Here is a 17,675-nt window from a genome sequence, read left to right on the forward strand (position 1 = left end):
GGGGGGAGGGTCCTGGAGCGGGAGGCTGTGGTTCAGCCGAGGGGGTGGGGGTTCACCGGGGTAAATGTGCGTATGGGGAAAGGGGGCCGTGGTCGGAGGCCCGGGCTTTGTCTCCTGCCCACGAGGGATGCGGCGCCGCTCTGGGGAGACATGCAAGGCCACCCATGCACAGTGCACGGTGCGTGCTCGGCGGGGGCAGGGCAAGAACCCAGGCCCGGCTCGGCTCCGGCTCAGCAAGGCTCCCTCCAAACTCAGTGCGGAGGCGCCCGGGGGGCGCTGGCAGCAGGCAGGGTCACCTCATTGCGTCCCAACAGGCTGCCAGGCTCTGTCTTTCTCACCAAAGTTGGAGAAAAGCAACAGGCGCATGCAGCAGACCCTGACGAGAGGCTCATCTCCATGGACAGAGGGTCAGGCTGGCCAGCCCGCATGGCCCACTCCCTGACATACCCGGGGTCCCCCACTTTCACTCTTGCTGCCCCTTGGGTCACACCTGGGCTCCACCTGGAGCGGTCCACAGGCACTTGCCATCGGAGACCCCCTCGTGCCCCTGCAGACCCAGGGTGGGGCCTCCTGGGACCAGGGTGGGCGGTCTGGGGGCACCGGGTTGACAAGGGGTCCCGGCTGCCCTGGCGCCCTCAGACAGCTCTGCTCCGAATTACCTTTCCAAAATGTTGTCGTCACAGAATGTTTCGGTTGGTGTTTCCTAAGGTGATGCTCCAACAGTGATGCTCAGATGCGATCCTGTCTCCCAAACTCCGGCAAGGATCAAGCGTTGGGCAGGATTCTGCTTGCATACTCCCAGGACAAGAAGCTCACCCCCTACCCGGGCACCTTCGCCTCTACTCACCACCTCCTCCCACCTCCTCCCAGGATGTGCTCTGTGGCAGACCAAGAACAAGAACAAGGCCGCACCCTCTGGGGAGAAGCCTCATACCCTCAGAGGTCCTGGTGCCTTGGGCCAGGGTTGGGGAAGGCAGGGGTGGCAGGAACTGACCTCGCTGCCCCTCCACTGCCTTCCTGCCCATCTTCCGTGTCTTTGGGAGCAGAGGCTCAGTTCTCTGGGTGTGTTGACAAATAGAGAGCAGCCTACCTCCTGGGCAGGCAGCTGTGGTCTGAGGCCCCCACCCAGCTGGAAACCACAGTGGGTGGGGAAGGGCGGGGAGAGGAGGGGAGAAGAGAGCAGAGGAGGGGAGAAGAGAGCAGAGGAGAAGGGAGAAGAGATGGCCACCATGCGGCCCTGGAGCCGGGTCAGGGTGGCCAAATGCCAGATGCTGGTCACCAGCTTCTTTGTCTTGGTAACAGGCTGGTCGGGTGGGAGGGGTGTGTGTGTGGGGGGGTGGGGCCGTGTCAGCAGACCTCTAGCACTGTGGTCCCCACACACACCCAGCCCTGCTGTCCCCATCCTGCCCCCGGGACATGCACCTGGGGCCCCTGGTGGTGGACCTCTGGCAAGTGGCTGTTTGCGCAGGATGCCCTGTGGGCCCCGCCAGGCAGCGTGGGACCTGGGTGGCTGGTGAACTGGTGTCAGAGGGGGGCAGGGGGAGGGGCCGCTAGGGGCTGTGCAGACAGAATGATGCAAGGTTCTGGGTCCTGGGAGAAGCTGCACAATGAATGTGTGTGCAGTGGGGGGAGAGCGGTGTGTGTGTGTGTGTGTGTGTGTGTATTTGTCAGTGTATCTGTGTGCGTGTGTGGTGGGGTGTCTGGGACAAAGGCTTCCCTGAGACCACCCTACAGAAGCACCCAGAAGTCCCAAAGCTGAGCCTGTCTCAAGTGAGACCATGAAGCTAGAGGGAGGTTGGTCAAGGGACCCAGGAGACCCAGACCCTGCGCTCCGGGCCTCGTCGTGTGTCCAGCCCTGCCCCCACACTGTGGTCCACCCCACCCTCAGCTCCTGGGCCTGTCTGTGGCCACATTGGCGGCTCTCACCTACTTCGGGGCCCACTTTGCTATCATCGGCCATGCATCCTCAGACAGGACCCCCTATGAGGCCATGCACCGCTGGGGTAAGTGAGGTCAAGTGGCTCCTGTCGGGGAGGGGACTCCAGGTGCAAAGGCAGTTGGGGAGGTACCCCAGGCTGGGCGGGTGAGGGCCTCCGAGTGGAGCCGGGCTAGGTCAGGCAGTGGGTGTGGGCAGAGAGGGCCACCCTGGGGTCCTTCTGCACCGAGCAGAGCCAAGGGTCTGGGCCCCAGCCTGTGCCTTCATCTCCTGTCCTGGGAGCCTGGGGGCACGTGGCATCCAGATGGCCTCAGTGTCCTGGGGGGGTTGCTCCGAAACAAAGGGGCCTGAACCTCGATGCATTCTGGGGGCTGGGTCTCAGGCAAGAGCACAGCCAAGGAGGGCAGCCATGGGGGAAACTGAGGCCCAGAGAGACAGGCTGTGGTCCCAGCCTCAGGCCTCCTGGCCCTGAGGCCCCGGGTTTTTACCCCGAAGCCTGAATCCTGGAGCAGGAAGCCTGGGTCTTGGGCCTGGCCTGATAAGAACGAACACCCCGCACTTGCCTGGTGGCTTCTGAGATATCCCCCGGTGGACAGGAAGCAGAAGTGGGGGGCAGGGCCTCTGGCCTCCTCCTTCCCTCCTGCCTTCTCAGCATTGGGAGGAGAGGGAGTGGGTGGTGGCTGGTACATCCTGGCCTGAGCGGGGCTCCTGGTCTCTTCAGAGCTCCCAGAAGCCTACCGCCTGAGTGTACCCTTGGGTTGGATTGCAGATGCTGGCCCTGTGCACTGGGGACCCCGTGTCCGGGGCATGCCTAACCCTTCTGCTCTCTGTCCCCACCCAGCCTTCTACGTCGGCATCAGCCTGGCCGGGCTCCTAACCCTGGGCGCCGTCCTGGGCGCCGCAGCCACAGTGAGGGAGGCCGGGGGCCTCATGGCTGGGGTGAGTTGTCCCTGCCCCCAGTCCCCCGGCCCCTGGGATGGACTCAGGAGTGCGCAGGGCGGGGAGAGCCCAGGGAGCCTGCCTCCTCCCACAGAGTCCCGGCAGAAACAGAGGCCCAAAGGATGTGCGCCAGCCAGGACGCCCGTCCACCTGGGCCAACCGGGACCCCTCCGCCAGGCCCTGCTTCACCCCATCATCCACGGAGGCGAGAAAGGCAGTGCTGGTCCTCCCAGTCCTGGTGGCCGTTGCCAAAGGCCCAGGGAGCATCTGGTTCTCTTACACCAGAGGCTCTGGGAACCAGCTTCCGTTTCCTGTTACTGGGGCCAGGGGAGGCGGGAAAAGCCCCTCCACTGGCCAGGTCACCCGTAGGTCTGGGCTTGTGCTGTGCCCCAAGGGGGTCTGAGCTGCATTGCTCCTTTGCAGCTGTGGAGAGGCTCTGCCTCACCCCACAAGGGCCAGTGCCCCCTTGTTGCCCCCATTCCTGCTCGTCCCCTTGGGTCCATCCTTGTCCCCACTGGCCGGTCCCGCTGCTCCGCCTGCCAGCTCCTCCCCCCCAAGGCCTGTCTGTCCTGGGCACAGGCTCTCCTCTCCTCCCGGAACCTGGGCTCCCTGGTGCCCTGGGCTCACGCACCTGCACCCCCGTCTCCCCCTGGCACCTGCCCTCCCTGCCTGGGGTCTCCAGGACTCCTCACAGCCTCGGGACAGAGTCCTGCTGATGGAGGTAGGCCAGGTCCAAGGACCCAGAGGGGGTCCCGCGGGACCAGCCAGGAGAGCCCTCGGCTTCGCACAGGGTAGAAAGTGAACGGAGTTTACTGAATAGCGTGAGTGAGGGACAGAGAGTCCCAGACAGAGTGTCTGGGAGACTCGGAAAGAACAGGAGAGGGAGTCTCTCTGCCTCTTGGGGTTGGAGGTTTACATTGGAAAGGGGTCCAGGGTACATGTTCCTTTAGGAAGCCAGGCAAGGGTCTGATCGAAGGCGAGCGACAGGTGGACGTTAGGAGTTATTCCACGAATCACGGATGGTAGTGGGCATTGACTCCATATCCGCCCAGGTTTGTTCGACACTAACAATCCTGGACATGCTCGGGATTCGGATCTTCCTAGATGTTATCAGGTGTCTGGGGGCCCAGGACAACAGTCGAGAGCGACTAAGGTCCCTGCCTCCCCCTGGGAGTGGGAGCGTAGCTTCTTTGGTTTGCAGGGGGAACCAGAGAGCTCGAGTCACTGGGGCCGAGCAGAGAGGGGGCCTTTCTAAAGCGGAGTCCCTTCAGCCTCCCGAACTCACCATCTCCCTGCAGGTCCGCAGTCCCCCTGGCCTCCCTTGGCCCCTTCCAGCCGCCAGACCCCCACTCTCCCGCCTCCGGCCCTCTGCCCCTGCTGACTCCACCCCACCCTGTGAGGGGATCACGGGGAGCGAGCGCCGGAGTCAAGCCCCTGGGCTCACGGAGGGCAGCCTTCTGGGCCCCCAGGACTGGCAGGTTCTCGGTCCAGCCTGTGTCAGCAAATGTCTGGCTTGTAAACATCTGCAGGAGTGGGGACACAGTCATCTCCCGAAGCTGCGGCCCGGGTGGCCAGCCCGGGGTGGGCTCGGGGAGCAGCGTGGGACCAGGCAGTCCAGCCCTAACCCAGACCCTGCTGGCTGGTGGGCCGGGCGGTGTGGGCGCGAGCGGGCCCGAAGACTCTGGCCGGTGCGGTCTGCTGGTGGCCAGGAGTCAGGGAGGGAGGGGAGGCCCAGTGGGAGCTGACAGGGCAGGTGGACTGTCCCCCGAGAGCAGAGCCCTAAGGCTTGGGGCCTGCCAGAGGCGCGCAGGGCTGGAGGACAAGGCTGCCGCAGGGCCAGCCCAGGCCTGGAGAGGCCGGGCAGTGGCGGCAGCCTGGCCACCAGGGGACGCCATGGTGCTGGGCCAAAGCCCTAAGCTCTAGGAGGCGGAAGGTGCTCCCCTCCCCAGGTTCCTGTGCCCCGCCCCCCAGCTCCCACCTGCTCTTCCCGGCCCAGATGCTCAAGGCTGCCCGCTGCCCTGGTCCGTGGGCCGGGCTGGGGAGCACCGGGGGTCTCGCGTCTGCATCCCCAGCCTGCTGCACCCAGACCCCTCCCTGGGCCCAGCCCCCTGGCCCCGAGGAGGCCCGGGCGAGGGGTCCCCGCATGCCCGTGGTATCTGGCACGGCTGTGTGTCTGGACACACGTAGCAGCACAGACGAGGGACGATCAAGCAGGGAGACCCTTCCCAACGTGCCGGGCGCCCGGCCGCTGTCCCGCCCGCCCCGCCCCTGCCTGCCCCACCCCCTCGGGCCTCGCCCCACACAGGCCTCTGGAGCAGGAAATGAACCAGCTCGCCAGGCTGCTAGAGCAGGGCTGGCAGGGGCAGCTGGTTTATTTATGTATTTTATTTACAAGGACCAAGAAAATGCAGAGCCGGGCCTAGCTGCCCCCAGCAGGCCTGCACTACGCAGGCCCTGGGGACGCGGAGTGGGCCTCGCCCAAGGCCCCATCTGCAGGCAGGCGGGTGGAGGTAGGGAGGGCACTCGCTCTCTCCGGAGGAATGAAATGATTTCTGGAAAATGCTGGTCCCCTGAGCTGGCTCAGGGCCTCTAGCCTGGAGGCAGTGCTGAGCGATGGTTTCCAGATGGAGAAGGAGGCCCTCAGCCAGCCAGGAGGAGGAGGAGGGGGAAGAGGGAGGAAGAGGAGGGAGGAGGAAGGAAAGGGAGGAAGAGGAGGGAGGAGGAAGGACAGGGAGGAAGGGAGGAGGAGGGGGAGGAAGGAACCCATGTCCTGGAGACTGAGGCCCTGCAGGCCCCTGGGCAGGCAGGAGGGAGCAGGAGAACGCAGGGGCTGCCCGTCCCCGAGTAGAGCCTGAGGCCGCTGTGCCCACACCAAGACCGGGCACTGGTGGGGGTGGCCCGTTCTTTCCCAGCACCTGGTGGGACTGGGTCTTGGTGCCAGCCCCGCCCACAGCCCTTGTCCGTGTGTCCGTCTGTGTCTGCAGGCATCTCTCCATTCCACTGGTCATCGATTCTCCTGGGTGTCACTCTTCGCGAGGAGGCCCCTGGGTGGGGAGAACCCGGCCCCAGCCTGCGCCGGGCTGTGGACGGGCCAGGGAGGGGTGCTGTGTCAGCCCAGCCAGGGACGCATGGCCCGGGGCAGCTTCCACAAAGCCGGTGCAGAGGGGAGGAGGTGATGCAGACACATCAGCCCTCCGGACACCGAGGCTGTGTGGCCGGCAGCCCGATGAGCTGCCCAGAGCTCTAGGAGGAGACGTGGCGGGAGACCCAGTCTGAGGGTCCCCGGCATGCAGGTGGCAGGCCGAGTTCTGGGTGGGGATGATGTCCCCAGGACAGCATATAGGCTGGGGATCCTAGTCTGGGGTGACCCTCTGAAACTGCCCACAAAAGAGTCCTGGGGCCTGTGAAGTGCATTTCTCAGGGGCGGGGTCTGTAAGATCCCCGGCTTCTGCAAGCGGGGGCTCAACAGCTCCAACCCCCCGACCGACAGAGAGAAGGGCACCGTGGGGGTGCTGGTGATGGAAAGACATTCCCCCAGAGAACTCCCATCTCCAATATTGGGGTCCCAGGGGGGTAAGTCAGGGGACTGCACAGGGTCTGAAGACGGGGTGGGGGTGCTTCCCTGCCAGGCTCACCCTACCTCGGGGTGCCCAACCAGCTGTCTCTGCTGGGAACCTGTAGGCAGCGCCCCTGGCCAGGGCAGCGGGCAGCCCCAGAGCCACGCTGCACCCGCCTGGACCCTCCTGCAAAGGGGAAGTTTCTTCTCCCAGGGCCCATCCCCGGAAGCAGCCCCCCTGGGCGAGGGCTTCCATCATCCTGGGGACTCCCTCCCTCCCTGGGGGAGGGGACGTGGCTCTGCCATCAACGTGCCCTCATGAGCCAGGATGCGAATGGGGAGAGAGTTCCCAAAAGGGCCAGAAGGGGTGGGAAGAGTGTGCCCCCCGCAGCCCATGGTGGGTCTCCCCCTTGGGGGGCAGCAGCCCGCGGGGAAGTCCCAGGCCTGCAGGTGGCCTGCAGGTGGCCCGCTGGGCTGCACACCGTGACCCATGCCTCCTCTGTCCCAGGGTTTCCTGTGCTTTGCCCTGGTGTTCAGTGCCCTGGTGCAGGTGGCCTTCTGGAGATTCCACAACCCCACCCAGGTGAGCACCCGGCCCCACCCCCATCACACAGCGGAGGGATACCTGAGCTGAGAAAGTCGCCCCTCCACCGGGGAGAGACCATTCTGGGGGGACATCCTCTGCCTGAACGGGGGGCACAGGGCCCTGAGGGCCAGACCTCTCTGGGGCTGGTGCAGGAGCTCCCAGGGAAGCGGGAGCAGGTGTGGGCCTCCGACCCCCTCACCCCCAGGCCCCTCAGCCCTGCCCTCTGCTGGGCCCTGAGAGGGGCCGGGAGTTGGAAAGGGGATGAAGAGCAGGGAGAGGGGCGTCCCGGCTGACCCGAGGGATTGCTTAGAGGGGTCAGTGCTCCGGAAACTGCCCAGAAGGGACTGCGCTCCCGAGTGGGCCCTGCCAGTGTCCAGGCCCCAGGAGGACATTCTCCCTTCAGTCCTGGAGCAGGGGCGGCCCAGCGGGAGGCGGGTGCTGGCTATTGTCCTGGTCCCACCCCCATTGTGGGCTCTTCCCAGGGCTTCTGCGTTGGTGGTGACTGGGGTGGTGATGCCCACGGTCATGGTGGGGATGGACCCCCCGCAGGAGGTGAAGCCTGCCTGCCTTCCTTCCTTCCTTCCTTCCTTCCTTCATCTGTCCATCCATCCTTCCATCCACTCAGCTGATGGTTTCTGGGTGCTGGCTGGCTCAGCTGGGTGTCGATGCATGTGAGAGGGCCCTTGTCCCATTTTGGGGGGTCGTGGGAAGCCCCAGCTCTGGGCTAACTCAGTCACGAGGGCCCCGGCCCCCAGAGCACATACGTGAGTGGGGCTCGAAGCCTGCAGGCCTGGGTGCTGACCCAGGGGAGCAGGGCAGGGCCACAGCTTGAGGGGAGCCCCTGGGGCACAGGAGCCAGGACAGCCTGGCCCTCCAAAAATTCTGTCTGGATTCAGGGCCCTGAGATGAAGCCGAAAGCCAGCCTGGGGGATGGGGCTGGCCAGTGCATGTGTGGGGCTGGCACCCTGCCGGACCAGGGCTGGGGGTCAAGGCCAGGCCCGCTGTCTGGGCAGAACAAGTGGGGACCCAAGAGGCTCGGAGAGAGGGGCCCCGGCAGGATGGCGAGTAGGGGCGAGCTGCTAGCCCAGCTGCTCCCTGGCGGAGGCCAAAGGGACAAGGGACGGGCCTTCCTGCAGCCCCCAGCCGTGGACAAGATCCCTTGAGAGCCCAGACCCAGTCGAGCCCCCCGGGGTGGCTGAGAAGCCAAGGGGCCAGCCGGAGGGGCTGCAGAGAGGGGCAGGAGAGCTGTCTTGCGTAGGCCCTGTCTGCCCTGAGTTTCCGTGATCCCCAGCAGCCCCTCCTCTCAATGGGCCTCAGTTTCTCCATGCGCTCCACAAGGACCAGCCCAGGGACACCGAGGCCAGTCTGCCTGAAACGTACTCGGCTTCTGGCAAAACACTGTGTGAGCAGCACGGGACAGACGTGATTTCTTGCCTGTGTGTCTCAGCCCCCAGTGGCCCCAGCCTCTCTGTCCTCCCCCCCACCCCCCACCCCTGATGGTCATGCAGGAGCAGAGCCTCACAGGGGGCAGCTGGCTCAGGACACTGGGCCAGGTTCCTACTGTGTGCTTTTAGCTGTGTGATTACCCTCTCTGGTCCTGGCTTCCTGTGCCCCAGAAGTGGGCTCCGCTTCTCCCTCTCCATGCTCCTTGGCCATGAGGCCGGGTCACCAGGCCGAGCATGGCGGCCATGCCCTTGTCCTGCAGAGGAGGTACTCAGCCCTGGGGGGTGGGGAGCCAGGTCACGCTGGCAGAACCAGGCAGGAGGACCCAGGGGGATCCAGCCCACCATCCAGGGCCCTGAGTCAATGCCTCTTTTCCCTTCCCTGCCCAAGGATTTCCCCCAGACTGCCCACCGCCACCCTGGCATCATTTGGGGTCACCTCCTCCTTTCGTTACATTTCCTCTGGCTGCGAGGCTCTTGGAGGGGATTGGTGCCCCCGCAGGGTGACCTGGGCCCTTGGTGGGGCTGGCCAGCAGGCTTGCTCAAGGAGAGCCAGGCGGGCAGGCATTTCAGGCTCATCTTTCCATCCACTGATCCGGCCCCTTGCTGGTCTGGGTCACAGCATGGGTGGGCCCGGTCAGGACAGCTGCCAGGGTCCTGGGGCCCCCTGCGGCTCTCCTGGGACAGCTACAGCCCGTCCTCTCTTCTCTGACACACTGTGTTTATAGCTGGAGCCCTGGATCCTGGGCTCTGCAGGGGAGGGGCCATGCAGGGGCTGCAGGCCACGGGCAGACCAGCTGGGGATCCTGCTCTGAGAAGGGGAGGGGATGGAAGCCAGACAGCTCCCAGCTGGGCCTCTTCTGTCCCAACCCCCCACCACCATCCCCCACGAAACCCTCCTGATCTGGTCCAGGCTCTGACTGGCCCTTGGGGGTTGGTTCTCTGGGCTTTGCCTGACCCCTGATGGGGACTGGGCCTCCTTCCAGGCCCGAGGCCTGGGGGGCCCCATCTGCCTCCCAGTGCGGTCTGTGTGCGTGTCCAGGCCCCTGCGGGCAGAGAAGTGGCCTGGTCACGGGAGCTCTGCCTCAGCCTGGGCTCAGCCTCCCCGCCTGGTACCCTCGGGCAACCAGCTGCCTTCCCAGCCTCAGTTTCCACCCCGGTGGAGGGGGGCGCGGAGACCCGAGAGGGGCTGCCACGCAGCAGGAACAGGGCCGGTGAAGGGCTCGGTGGGACTATTACAGAGGTGTCTGGGCTTGCATGAGGGGGTGCCTTCCATCCTGGGCCTCCCCCGGGAACCTGAGCCTCGGGACCCTCCCAGCCCAGATACGTCCCAGCTCCAGGCTCCTTCATTCTCCAGGGTCCTGCTGGCAGCCCGGTGACCAGAGAGATCCCAAAGGCCAACCGGTTCACTCCCGCTGTCCCCCTGCATCTCTCTGGACAACCCCCCAAGATATCCTGAAATACGGGGTGCCGATGGCGGCCTGGGGCAGGCCTACAGACAGGAAGCCAGAGAATGCAGTCAGAAGGGACCAGCCACGTTCTTCTGTGGCCTCTAAGCAGGCCACAGTCCCTGGGCGGGCAGTGAGAGGGTGCCCTTGCCCCTCGCAGGGTTTTCTAGCTGCCACTCTCCGCCCCTGTTGCTCCAAATCCATCCTGGGGGGCACCCCTGGAGGTCTGAAGTCAGGCTTAAGGAGGGGGACCCTGGCAGGGGACTCAGAGGTGGCAGGGCCAGGTGGCCTCTGAGACCACCTGGTCCACCCCAATTTTCTCTTGGGGAAACACAGATTCAGGCTCCTAGAGCACCCTCTAAACTCAGTAATAGGGGACAGATGCCCAGGTCTATGAGAAGAGTCCAGCCTGGCCCCCACCGCCAGGCCCGGGAGTCTAGAGTGAGGGACGTGGCTTGGCAGGATCTGCGTCTTTGCCTGCAGCAGGGGCTCATGTCCCCTGCTTCTGGGGTGGTGGGGACAGACTCCAGGGCAGCACACTGTTCCTAGGCCAAGGTTACACTAGAGAGAGCTGGCCTTGGGGCACCCAGCTACTCCTGGGGCCCTAGTGGGGGGATGGAACCAGGAGGGTGGTCTGAGCTGGCCTCCTTGTCTCAGCCCCTTGCCCACTGACCCCAGGCCCACTCTACTGGGCCCCCAGCCTCCCCGGGCCCACTCCTGTGAGGACACAGAGGCTTCGTGGTCTTGAGGCAACAGGCAGAGAGAGGGCCACTAGCCAGGCCCTGCAGCCCTGGTGGCCAGCCTGACGCCTGCCCTCCAGCCCAGGGCACTGCCCACCTCCGAGCGGGTTGGCTAGAAGCCAGCTGACCCAGTTCAGGATGGCTTGCAGTGCATGTCTCCACGGGAGGGCCAGTTAGTGCCAGGAGTGGGGGTGGGGTTGGGATGAAAGTCCCTCTGGTTCCTGTTGAGGCAGCCTCTGCCGCCCACCTACCCCGGTCCCCCAGGATGCCGGACGGAAGGCCACCCTTTCCGGGAGCGTGTGAGTGGCCGGAGCAGGCATGGGCATCGGTTTACCCGAGCGCTGGAGGGCAGCCCTGAGCAGCCACAGCTATGTCCCTGCTGTAAGCTCGGCACAGCACAGGGTGGGAAAAGGGGCAAGGGAGTGAGTGTTAGGGGTCTCTGGGAGGGGATAGGAGGCATCAGAGGGCAAGGGAGGCGCAAAGAAGCCTGGCCTGTGCCAGGAGACTGCTGAATCCAGAGCAGTCAAGGAAGCCTTCCTGGAGGAGGTGAGATTCCAGTTTGGGGGACTAGCTTGGCAAGGGTGGGCATTTAGGTTTGCGGGGAGCGGTATGAGCAAAGGCAGAAGGAGGTGCGTAGGAGGGTAGAGGCAGTGGGGCCTGGGTGATGTTGGGGTGCGCAGTGAGGGCAGCACCCGGCCAGGCCCCTGGCCAATGCCTTCCTTCCCCACTATCTGCCTTGTCTGCCCAGAGCTGGCCCTGGACACCCATGGCTTCTTTGGTCAAAGGCCTTGCCTGGAGCCCAGCTGCCCGGGGTTTTTGGAACCCACCAGGTGGTTCTAGGGAGAGACCTAGACCATCAGCAGGGAGCTGAGCTCCTGGCAGGAGGCTTCTCCCAGCCTTCTCTGCCCAGGCCTGGCTGTCGGCTTTCCCTGTCCCACCACCCAAATGGACAGACGCAGGGTGGACCTTCCCTCGGCCAGGCCCTCCACACCCCAAATGACCAGCACTGGAGGCGGGCCCCAGGGCTCGGGTCTCTGGCGTGTTGTGCAGGAACCTGGCCCCAGCACGGGACTGGGACAGTAGTGGTCATTCTTGTTGGGAGGGGGCCCCATGTGGAAGTCTGGGGACCAGCCTCCCAGGAGACACAGGTTCTGGCCTCAGGGGGCTCTGCCCAGTGGAAGGAGGAGGGGAGTTTTTAGGACGGCACACTCGGGCCAGGCCCACCACTGGGGAGCCGCGTCTCTCGGGAGGGGGCTTCACCAGCACGGAGGTCTTCCCACGATGCTCTTGGTGCAGGTGGAGGATGCTTTGCTGGACACCTACGACCTGGTGTATGACCGGGCGGTGAAGAACTTGTCCGGAACCCCGCGGCAGCAGCTGGTGGCCATTCAGGACATGGTGAGCATGTGGGGGGGTGGCCTCCCCCTCGCCAGGCTGGCTCCGGAACATTCAGCCTCCCCAGGTGGACTGCAACCCAGAAAATGGGTGTAGGGGTGGCCTGCCCCCAGAGTCAGCTGGCCCCGGGCCAGACGCTGAGCCAGGGGTCCCGGGACATAGGCCACTGACACCCTCTCGGTAGTGGGGAGGGCGGTACAAAGACCTCTTGTCTTCTCCCTCTGACCTGGGCAGGGCTGGCTACCTAATTTGGGGGCCAAAGCAACATGGAAAGGTTTCTTGTCCAAAACTGATTAAGAACTTCAGGTTGGTGACGGCACAGCATGAAGCAAGGCCCCAGTGGCCACCGGGTCTTAGCCCGGGAGGCGGGCGCCAGCTGGTGCACCATCCGCGGGGCGGGCGGTGGCTGCGCTGACAGCTGCAGTGGACAGTTACGGACCCTCCTTTTATGGGGAAGCCACGGCGCCGGGAGGGCCGGACTGCCTGGTGCCTGCCGCCCCCGCACGCGGCCCTGGCCTCTTGGGGCAGCTCTGCTGGGCGCCCCTCGCCAGTGGCCTCCTTGTGCTGTCCCCCGTCCCCCGATGCAGACGCATCCCTCCATACGTTCTTGCAGTTCCTGTGCTGTGGCAAGAGCTCTCCTTTCAGCCTCCTGGGGGACGCGGAGGCCGGTCTGTGTCGGGGAGAGCAGGCAGCCAGACAGGTGAGGAGGGGAGGCCCGGACCTGCACTCTCCCCCTCTGGCCTCCCCCGGCCCCGGCCCCCCGCTGCAGGACTCCTGGAGGCCGCAGTGAGGGCTGGACTTGGCCTCTTGCTCCCCTTGCTCTTTCATCCCCTCCGAGGCCTGGCCTGCCCTCAGAAGCCTCCAGAAGCGCACGGGGAGGCCGAAGACAGACATTGGTCTGGAGGGGCCTCCTCGGAAGGAACCGGAAGGACATTCCACGGAAGGGACAGGGAGGGTCAGTGGCACGCAGAGCCGGGAAGTCCCTTCTTCCCCACGGCCCAGAGAGGAGCCTGGCACCTCCTCCAGCTTCCCCACCAGCCCTCCCCTATGCAGCCGCCTTCCCCGCTCCCCCCCCCCCCCTGCTGTCCGGGAAACAAACCCACCCCTATCTCTGGGCAAGAGGCTCCCGGCTGCCTTCCAAAGAGCAGACAGAAGGATGCAAATGGCTCCTGGCCCAGAAGGGAGGGGTGGGGGCAGCATGCCTGGGAGGGGGCTGAGAGCTTGTGCCTCTCAGGGAGGGGCCTTGAGTGCCCGTCTGCAAAGCAGGCTGAGGGATGGCTCTGTGGCCTTCCAGGACGGAGGGGTCCCCACCGTAAAGGCCACAGAGGGTGGGCATGGGTGCTGGAGCTGCCCCAGGGAGGGCATGGGAGCGGCTGGGGTGGTGTCCTGGAGGGTGGTCAGGCCCCCAGGCTGCCTACCGGGAGGACGTGTGGCCACACGGGGAGTAGGGGCTGATCAGGGGCTGCTTTCCCATGGGGCACCCAGGCCAGGCTGCAGGGTTGTGGCCCCGGGCTCCTGGGACCGTTTCCGGCTGCCCCTGGAGGCCAGAGGTCCCAACCTCCAGGCCAGCCGGTCAGTCCTGTGGCCCAGGTGTGAGCAGGGGCGGGACTGCAGCCGGGGCAGAGGCCCAGGTAGCAGTAGGGAGGCTGGAGGGCCCAGCCCCTGTCCAGTAACAGGTGGACAGATGGATGCACAGACAGACGCCAAGCTAGCCTCCTGTCCCTCCCCATCCCAGCCTTCAGAAGAGCATCCCGAACATCCCACTGGGCCTGCCCCAAATGCCAGCGTCTTCCTGCGAATCAAATGCCACCATCTGAGTGGTTCAGAGATGGGACGGTCACCTCCCTTTTCCTCCAGAGAGAGCTTCTGTGGATGCCCTGCCCTGGGGAGGCACTGGGGTCAGGGATAGAGCAGGAGGCTGGGGCAGCCCAGGACCCCAGCCCCTCCACCAGCTATTTCTCTGCCCTTCCCTCGACCTGGGCCAGGGACTGAGGGAGACCCGGCCTGCCCAGGGGAGCCAGACCCGTGACCCAGCCCAGGCAGGTCAGCGGGTGCCTAAGAAAGGCATGCGCTGGACCCTGGGGCAGCGACCTTCAGTCCCCATGGAGGCCCACTCCATCCCGCTGCTTTCCGCCTGTTTGTGATGCCTTCCCCCAGAGCTCTGGGGTGGTAGGTCGCACCACCTCAGCCCCCACTGACTTCCCATCACCCTAGCACTCAGCCCAGGTGGGCACTAGAGGTCCTCACCCTGGGTAGGGAGGGGACAGCCAGGGTGGGTGCCACGCGAGCTGCCCTCTGCTCAGGACTGCCTGGTGGGGATCAGGAGCTTCCTGAGGACGCACAGAAACATCGCCTCCACCCTGACCGGCATCGGCCTCGCCGCCATGGTACTCTCGCCCTCCCTCAGCACCCCTTCCCCAGCTGCCACCCCTCCACCCGCGGATCCCCCACCCCAATGGAACAGCAGGGGCCTCGGGGAGCAGCAGGGCTCCCCGTGCACTGGGAGCCAGAGAGGAGGCTGCTGACCCCAGGGAGGCAGCCTGGCAGGGGACAGTACCTCACCACCTTCCCGAGACCGCTGGGAGCCCCGCAGAGCCCAGGCCTCTAGGGCGGCCGTGCGCCCCTGCCCGGGAGCCGCAGGCGCTGATGCTGACAACTCCTCCCTCCCAGGTGTACGCGATGCTGCTCAGCTCATTTCTCTGGTTCGCCATTCGCTCTGGCGGCAGCCTGGACCGCAAGGGCAAATACACCCTGAGCCGGAGGTAGGCCCCGGCCTGCCCCCCGCCCCCGCGCACCCCATCCCCCAAGGGGCAGAGGCCAGCAGCAGGTGGAGGTGGCCGGGTGCTCAGGCTGGCTCCCTGGCCACTGGAGGGGGGCCGCCGGAGAGTTGCACGCACTCTTACAGCCCCACAGGGACCCCCCTCCCTTCACCCCACTCCCCACCAAGACTTGACCTCATGAGTGCGCCCCAGGGAGGACCCAGACCCAGACCCCCAGCCCCTGTGCCCTGGCCTTCTGGGCCCCTCCCTGCCCAGGCATCCTGCCCGGCCCCCGTGCATTCTAGAACATTCTCACAATCCCCTCTGCTTCCCAGAGTGCCCGGCTGCCAGCCCCAGGAGCCCAGCTTCTTCAGACGCTCCCAAGGGAGCCCCAAGCTTCAGTCCCCGACCGACTCAGATGTTCTCCACGGCCGTCTGGGTGCAAGTGGACCCTCAGGGGGCCCTCGGCTGCTCCAGGACGACTGACACGTTTGAACCGCCCGTCCCACCACCTGTGGGCTCACAGAGGCTCAGCCGGCTCAACCGCGAGCCTTACAAGGACAATGTGAGGTGTTTTCTGCCACGTGGCGGAGGGACAGGGGAGGAGGAGGCCAGGCTGTTGGCGGAACACCAAGGGCCCCTCCTTGATGGCCATCAGTGGGGACGGTCCTCTGTTCCCTAAGACCACATCCTTTGCATGAGAGGACTTCACCTGCAAGGCAGAGAGGGCACGCCCGTCCTTCCAACCGCCCCTTCCGTCTGGCGGGTGAGCGCTTTGCTTTCAAGGGTCCCTGTGGCTGCATGAGGTCCACTGGGAACCTCCATCTCTCAGGCAGCAATCTCACACTTCCAGGGACACTGTGCTCACAGGTGCAGGGCCCAAGGCAGGACCTGCGGTGTGAGTGCGGGAGGACACTGTAGAAATCCAGTAGCCAGGCGCTCCCCCTGGACACCCGAACCCCCTCTCTGATAAGTGCTCCTACTGTCCCTGAGGCTATGCACCCTCTGCTAAAAATTCCAAGCCCCCAGCAGGACGAACAAAGGGGGGTCCCCCCAAAACAGAAGGACCGTTCTGGCACAGACAGCCAAAAAATTGACGATGTAACAAATACCCACCCCAGTCCTCCCCTTGTGTTTCCAATCACACGCGTGCACGCACACGCACACCTCCGAAAGCAAGCATGTTGGTGCGCCTAATGGAGCAGCAAAAGTAGGGCACAGGGGGCAGCAGCAGATCTTGTCCCCCCGACGAGGATGCCCCGAGTCTCGTGGGTCCTGCGGTGGGGGACAGTCGGTCTCTGGCCATGCGCACCACCCACCCCCGGTCCTGTTCTGCTCAGCTTGCCTTCTACAGCTCGCAAAATATATTTTAATGATACCAACCAGCAAAGCTGGCGTCCTCTGCACAACGGTGGAGCAAAAGGAAAGAAAAGGGGATTTGGTGAAATTCTGTGAACCAGCAACTCGGCGGGGCGGGAGGGGTGGGAGTCTCCAGATGGTTACTAAGAGATCGGAGGGAGAAAACAGACATGGGTGAGACAGGACAAAGGCCCTAATACAGCACCATCGAGGCTGGGTGGGCCGAAGGGACGGACGCCCTGCTACTGACCCGCCGGGACACCAAGGACACCAGCGTAGAGGAAGACGAGCAGCAGGAACAAAGATCACTGAGAGCAGACCCGGAAGCACCTGGGGCGATAATCAGCCGCCTGATCCAGATGAAGGTTGACAGAGGGCTGCGGTCTGGGCTCCACCCTCACTGGGGGGCAGAAGAGAAGCCTCCCAGACTCCCTGACGTGGGCACTGTGCCAGCAAACCCACAGCCAAGCCTGACCCGCCGCCACTGGACCCGGAGGAGGCCACGCACACGTCCACGGCCAAGCCTGACCCGCCGCCACTGGACCTGGAGAAGGCCACATGCCCAGGTGGGCCAGGTTTTGGGAGCTGGAGAGTGTGACAGGCCTCATGAAAGCTGTCTCCTCTTTTCCCGGACCGTGTTCTGGGGATGGACGTCTGCCTGGGGGTGCCCCCCACCCGGTGCCAGCAAACAGCGGGCACGCAGCCGCACTGCTCGAGCAGCGTCCATGGGGCCTGAGGCCACACCGGGTAGATGCAGGCGCCTTCTCTGGCCACAGCCCCATGTGGACCCTCAGCCAGGGTTTGCAGCAAGAGCTTATGGGCGCCTCCCGGTGACGGCCACGGGGACTGCGAGCGGGAGAAGCTCCATCTGAGGGGCATTATTACCTTGTTACCAGATGCTAACTGATGGTGGAAAAGCGCTCTCAGGGGGATGGTGGGGATGGTGGTGGCTCATATGGCCCCCGTGCCGCCCAGGAGGTGCCGGGAGGCGGTGCCGCAGGGAGCATCTCCTCCCCGGGGCAGGCTCCGGGACAGTGGGAGGAGTGGCCTGATTCTACCCGAACAGGTCTCGCCCAGCGACCAAGAGCTGCTGGGTCGCGGGCAGCAGTTCCACGGTGAACAGACAAGGCTCTGTTTGGAAGGTCCCGGCGGCGCCGATGGAGGGAGCCGGCAGCCAGTCAGCTCCGTGGGCCGACCTGCGCACTGCTTTCCCAGCCGCGAGGGGAGAATTGAACCATTGGGAGAAGCCCCGCGTTTGGTTTCTGAGGACTCGTGGCCGTGGCCAGCGGCCCGGCCGTATGGTCCAGTGAGCGGGTGACGGGACCGGGCCTGTGGAAGGATGCCGGCGCGCGGCACAGCCCGTGGGAATGACCGTGGGAACTGCAGCGGTGCGCGAGAGGACACGTCAGGGCCCGTCGCAGGGGTTCCTTCCAGTTTGGAAGGTGACGCATCTGCAGGCGGATATCCCCGAGGGCTCCCCGGAGGAGGTCGTGGGGGCGGCAGTGCAGAGGTGGA

The 17,675-nt window shown here is 65.2% G+C and overlaps 1 protein-coding gene across 1 annotated transcript; it reads left to right on the forward strand.

The window, feature by feature from the left end:
* Nucleotides 1-1,229: 1,229 nt before the first annotated feature.
* Nucleotides 1,230-15,287, forward strand: TSPAN32 (tetraspanin 32). The gene is made up of 9 exons (XM_021685288.1): nt 1,230-1,295; nt 1,889-2,003; nt 2,778-2,875; nt 6,940-7,014; nt 11,944-12,045; nt 12,656-12,742; nt 14,346-14,429; nt 14,713-14,804; nt 15,137-15,287. Exons 1-9 carry the CDS (start codon nt 1,230-1,232, stop codon nt 15,285-15,287), a joined length of 870 nt encoding a protein of 289 aa, XP_021540963.1.
* Nucleotides 15,288-17,675: the final 2,388 nt, after the last annotated feature.

Source organism: Neomonachus schauinslandi, chromosome 11 (genome assembly GCF_002201575.2).
Source record: "Neomonachus schauinslandi chromosome 11, ASM220157v2, whole genome shotgun sequence".
Taxonomy (NCBI): domain Eukaryota; kingdom Metazoa; phylum Chordata; class Mammalia; order Carnivora; family Phocidae; genus Neomonachus; species Neomonachus schauinslandi.

What these genes read in the sequence shown, in the direction of transcription:
- TSPAN32 (XM_021685288.1), top strand. Translation starts at nt 1,230, where the DNA reads ATGCGGCCCTGGAGCCGGGTCAGGGTGGCCAAATGCCAGATGCTGGTC. An exon ending in CCGGGGGCCTCATGGCTGGG is followed by an intron (nt 2,876 to 6,939) that starts GTGAGTTGTCCC and finishes CCTCTGTCCCAG; the next exon opens with GGTTTCCTGTGCTTTGCCCT. An exon ending in GCATCGGCCTCGCCGCCATG is followed by an intron (nt 14,430 to 14,712) that starts GTACTCTCGCCC and finishes CCTCCCTCCCAG; the next exon opens with GTGTACGCGATGCTGCTCAG.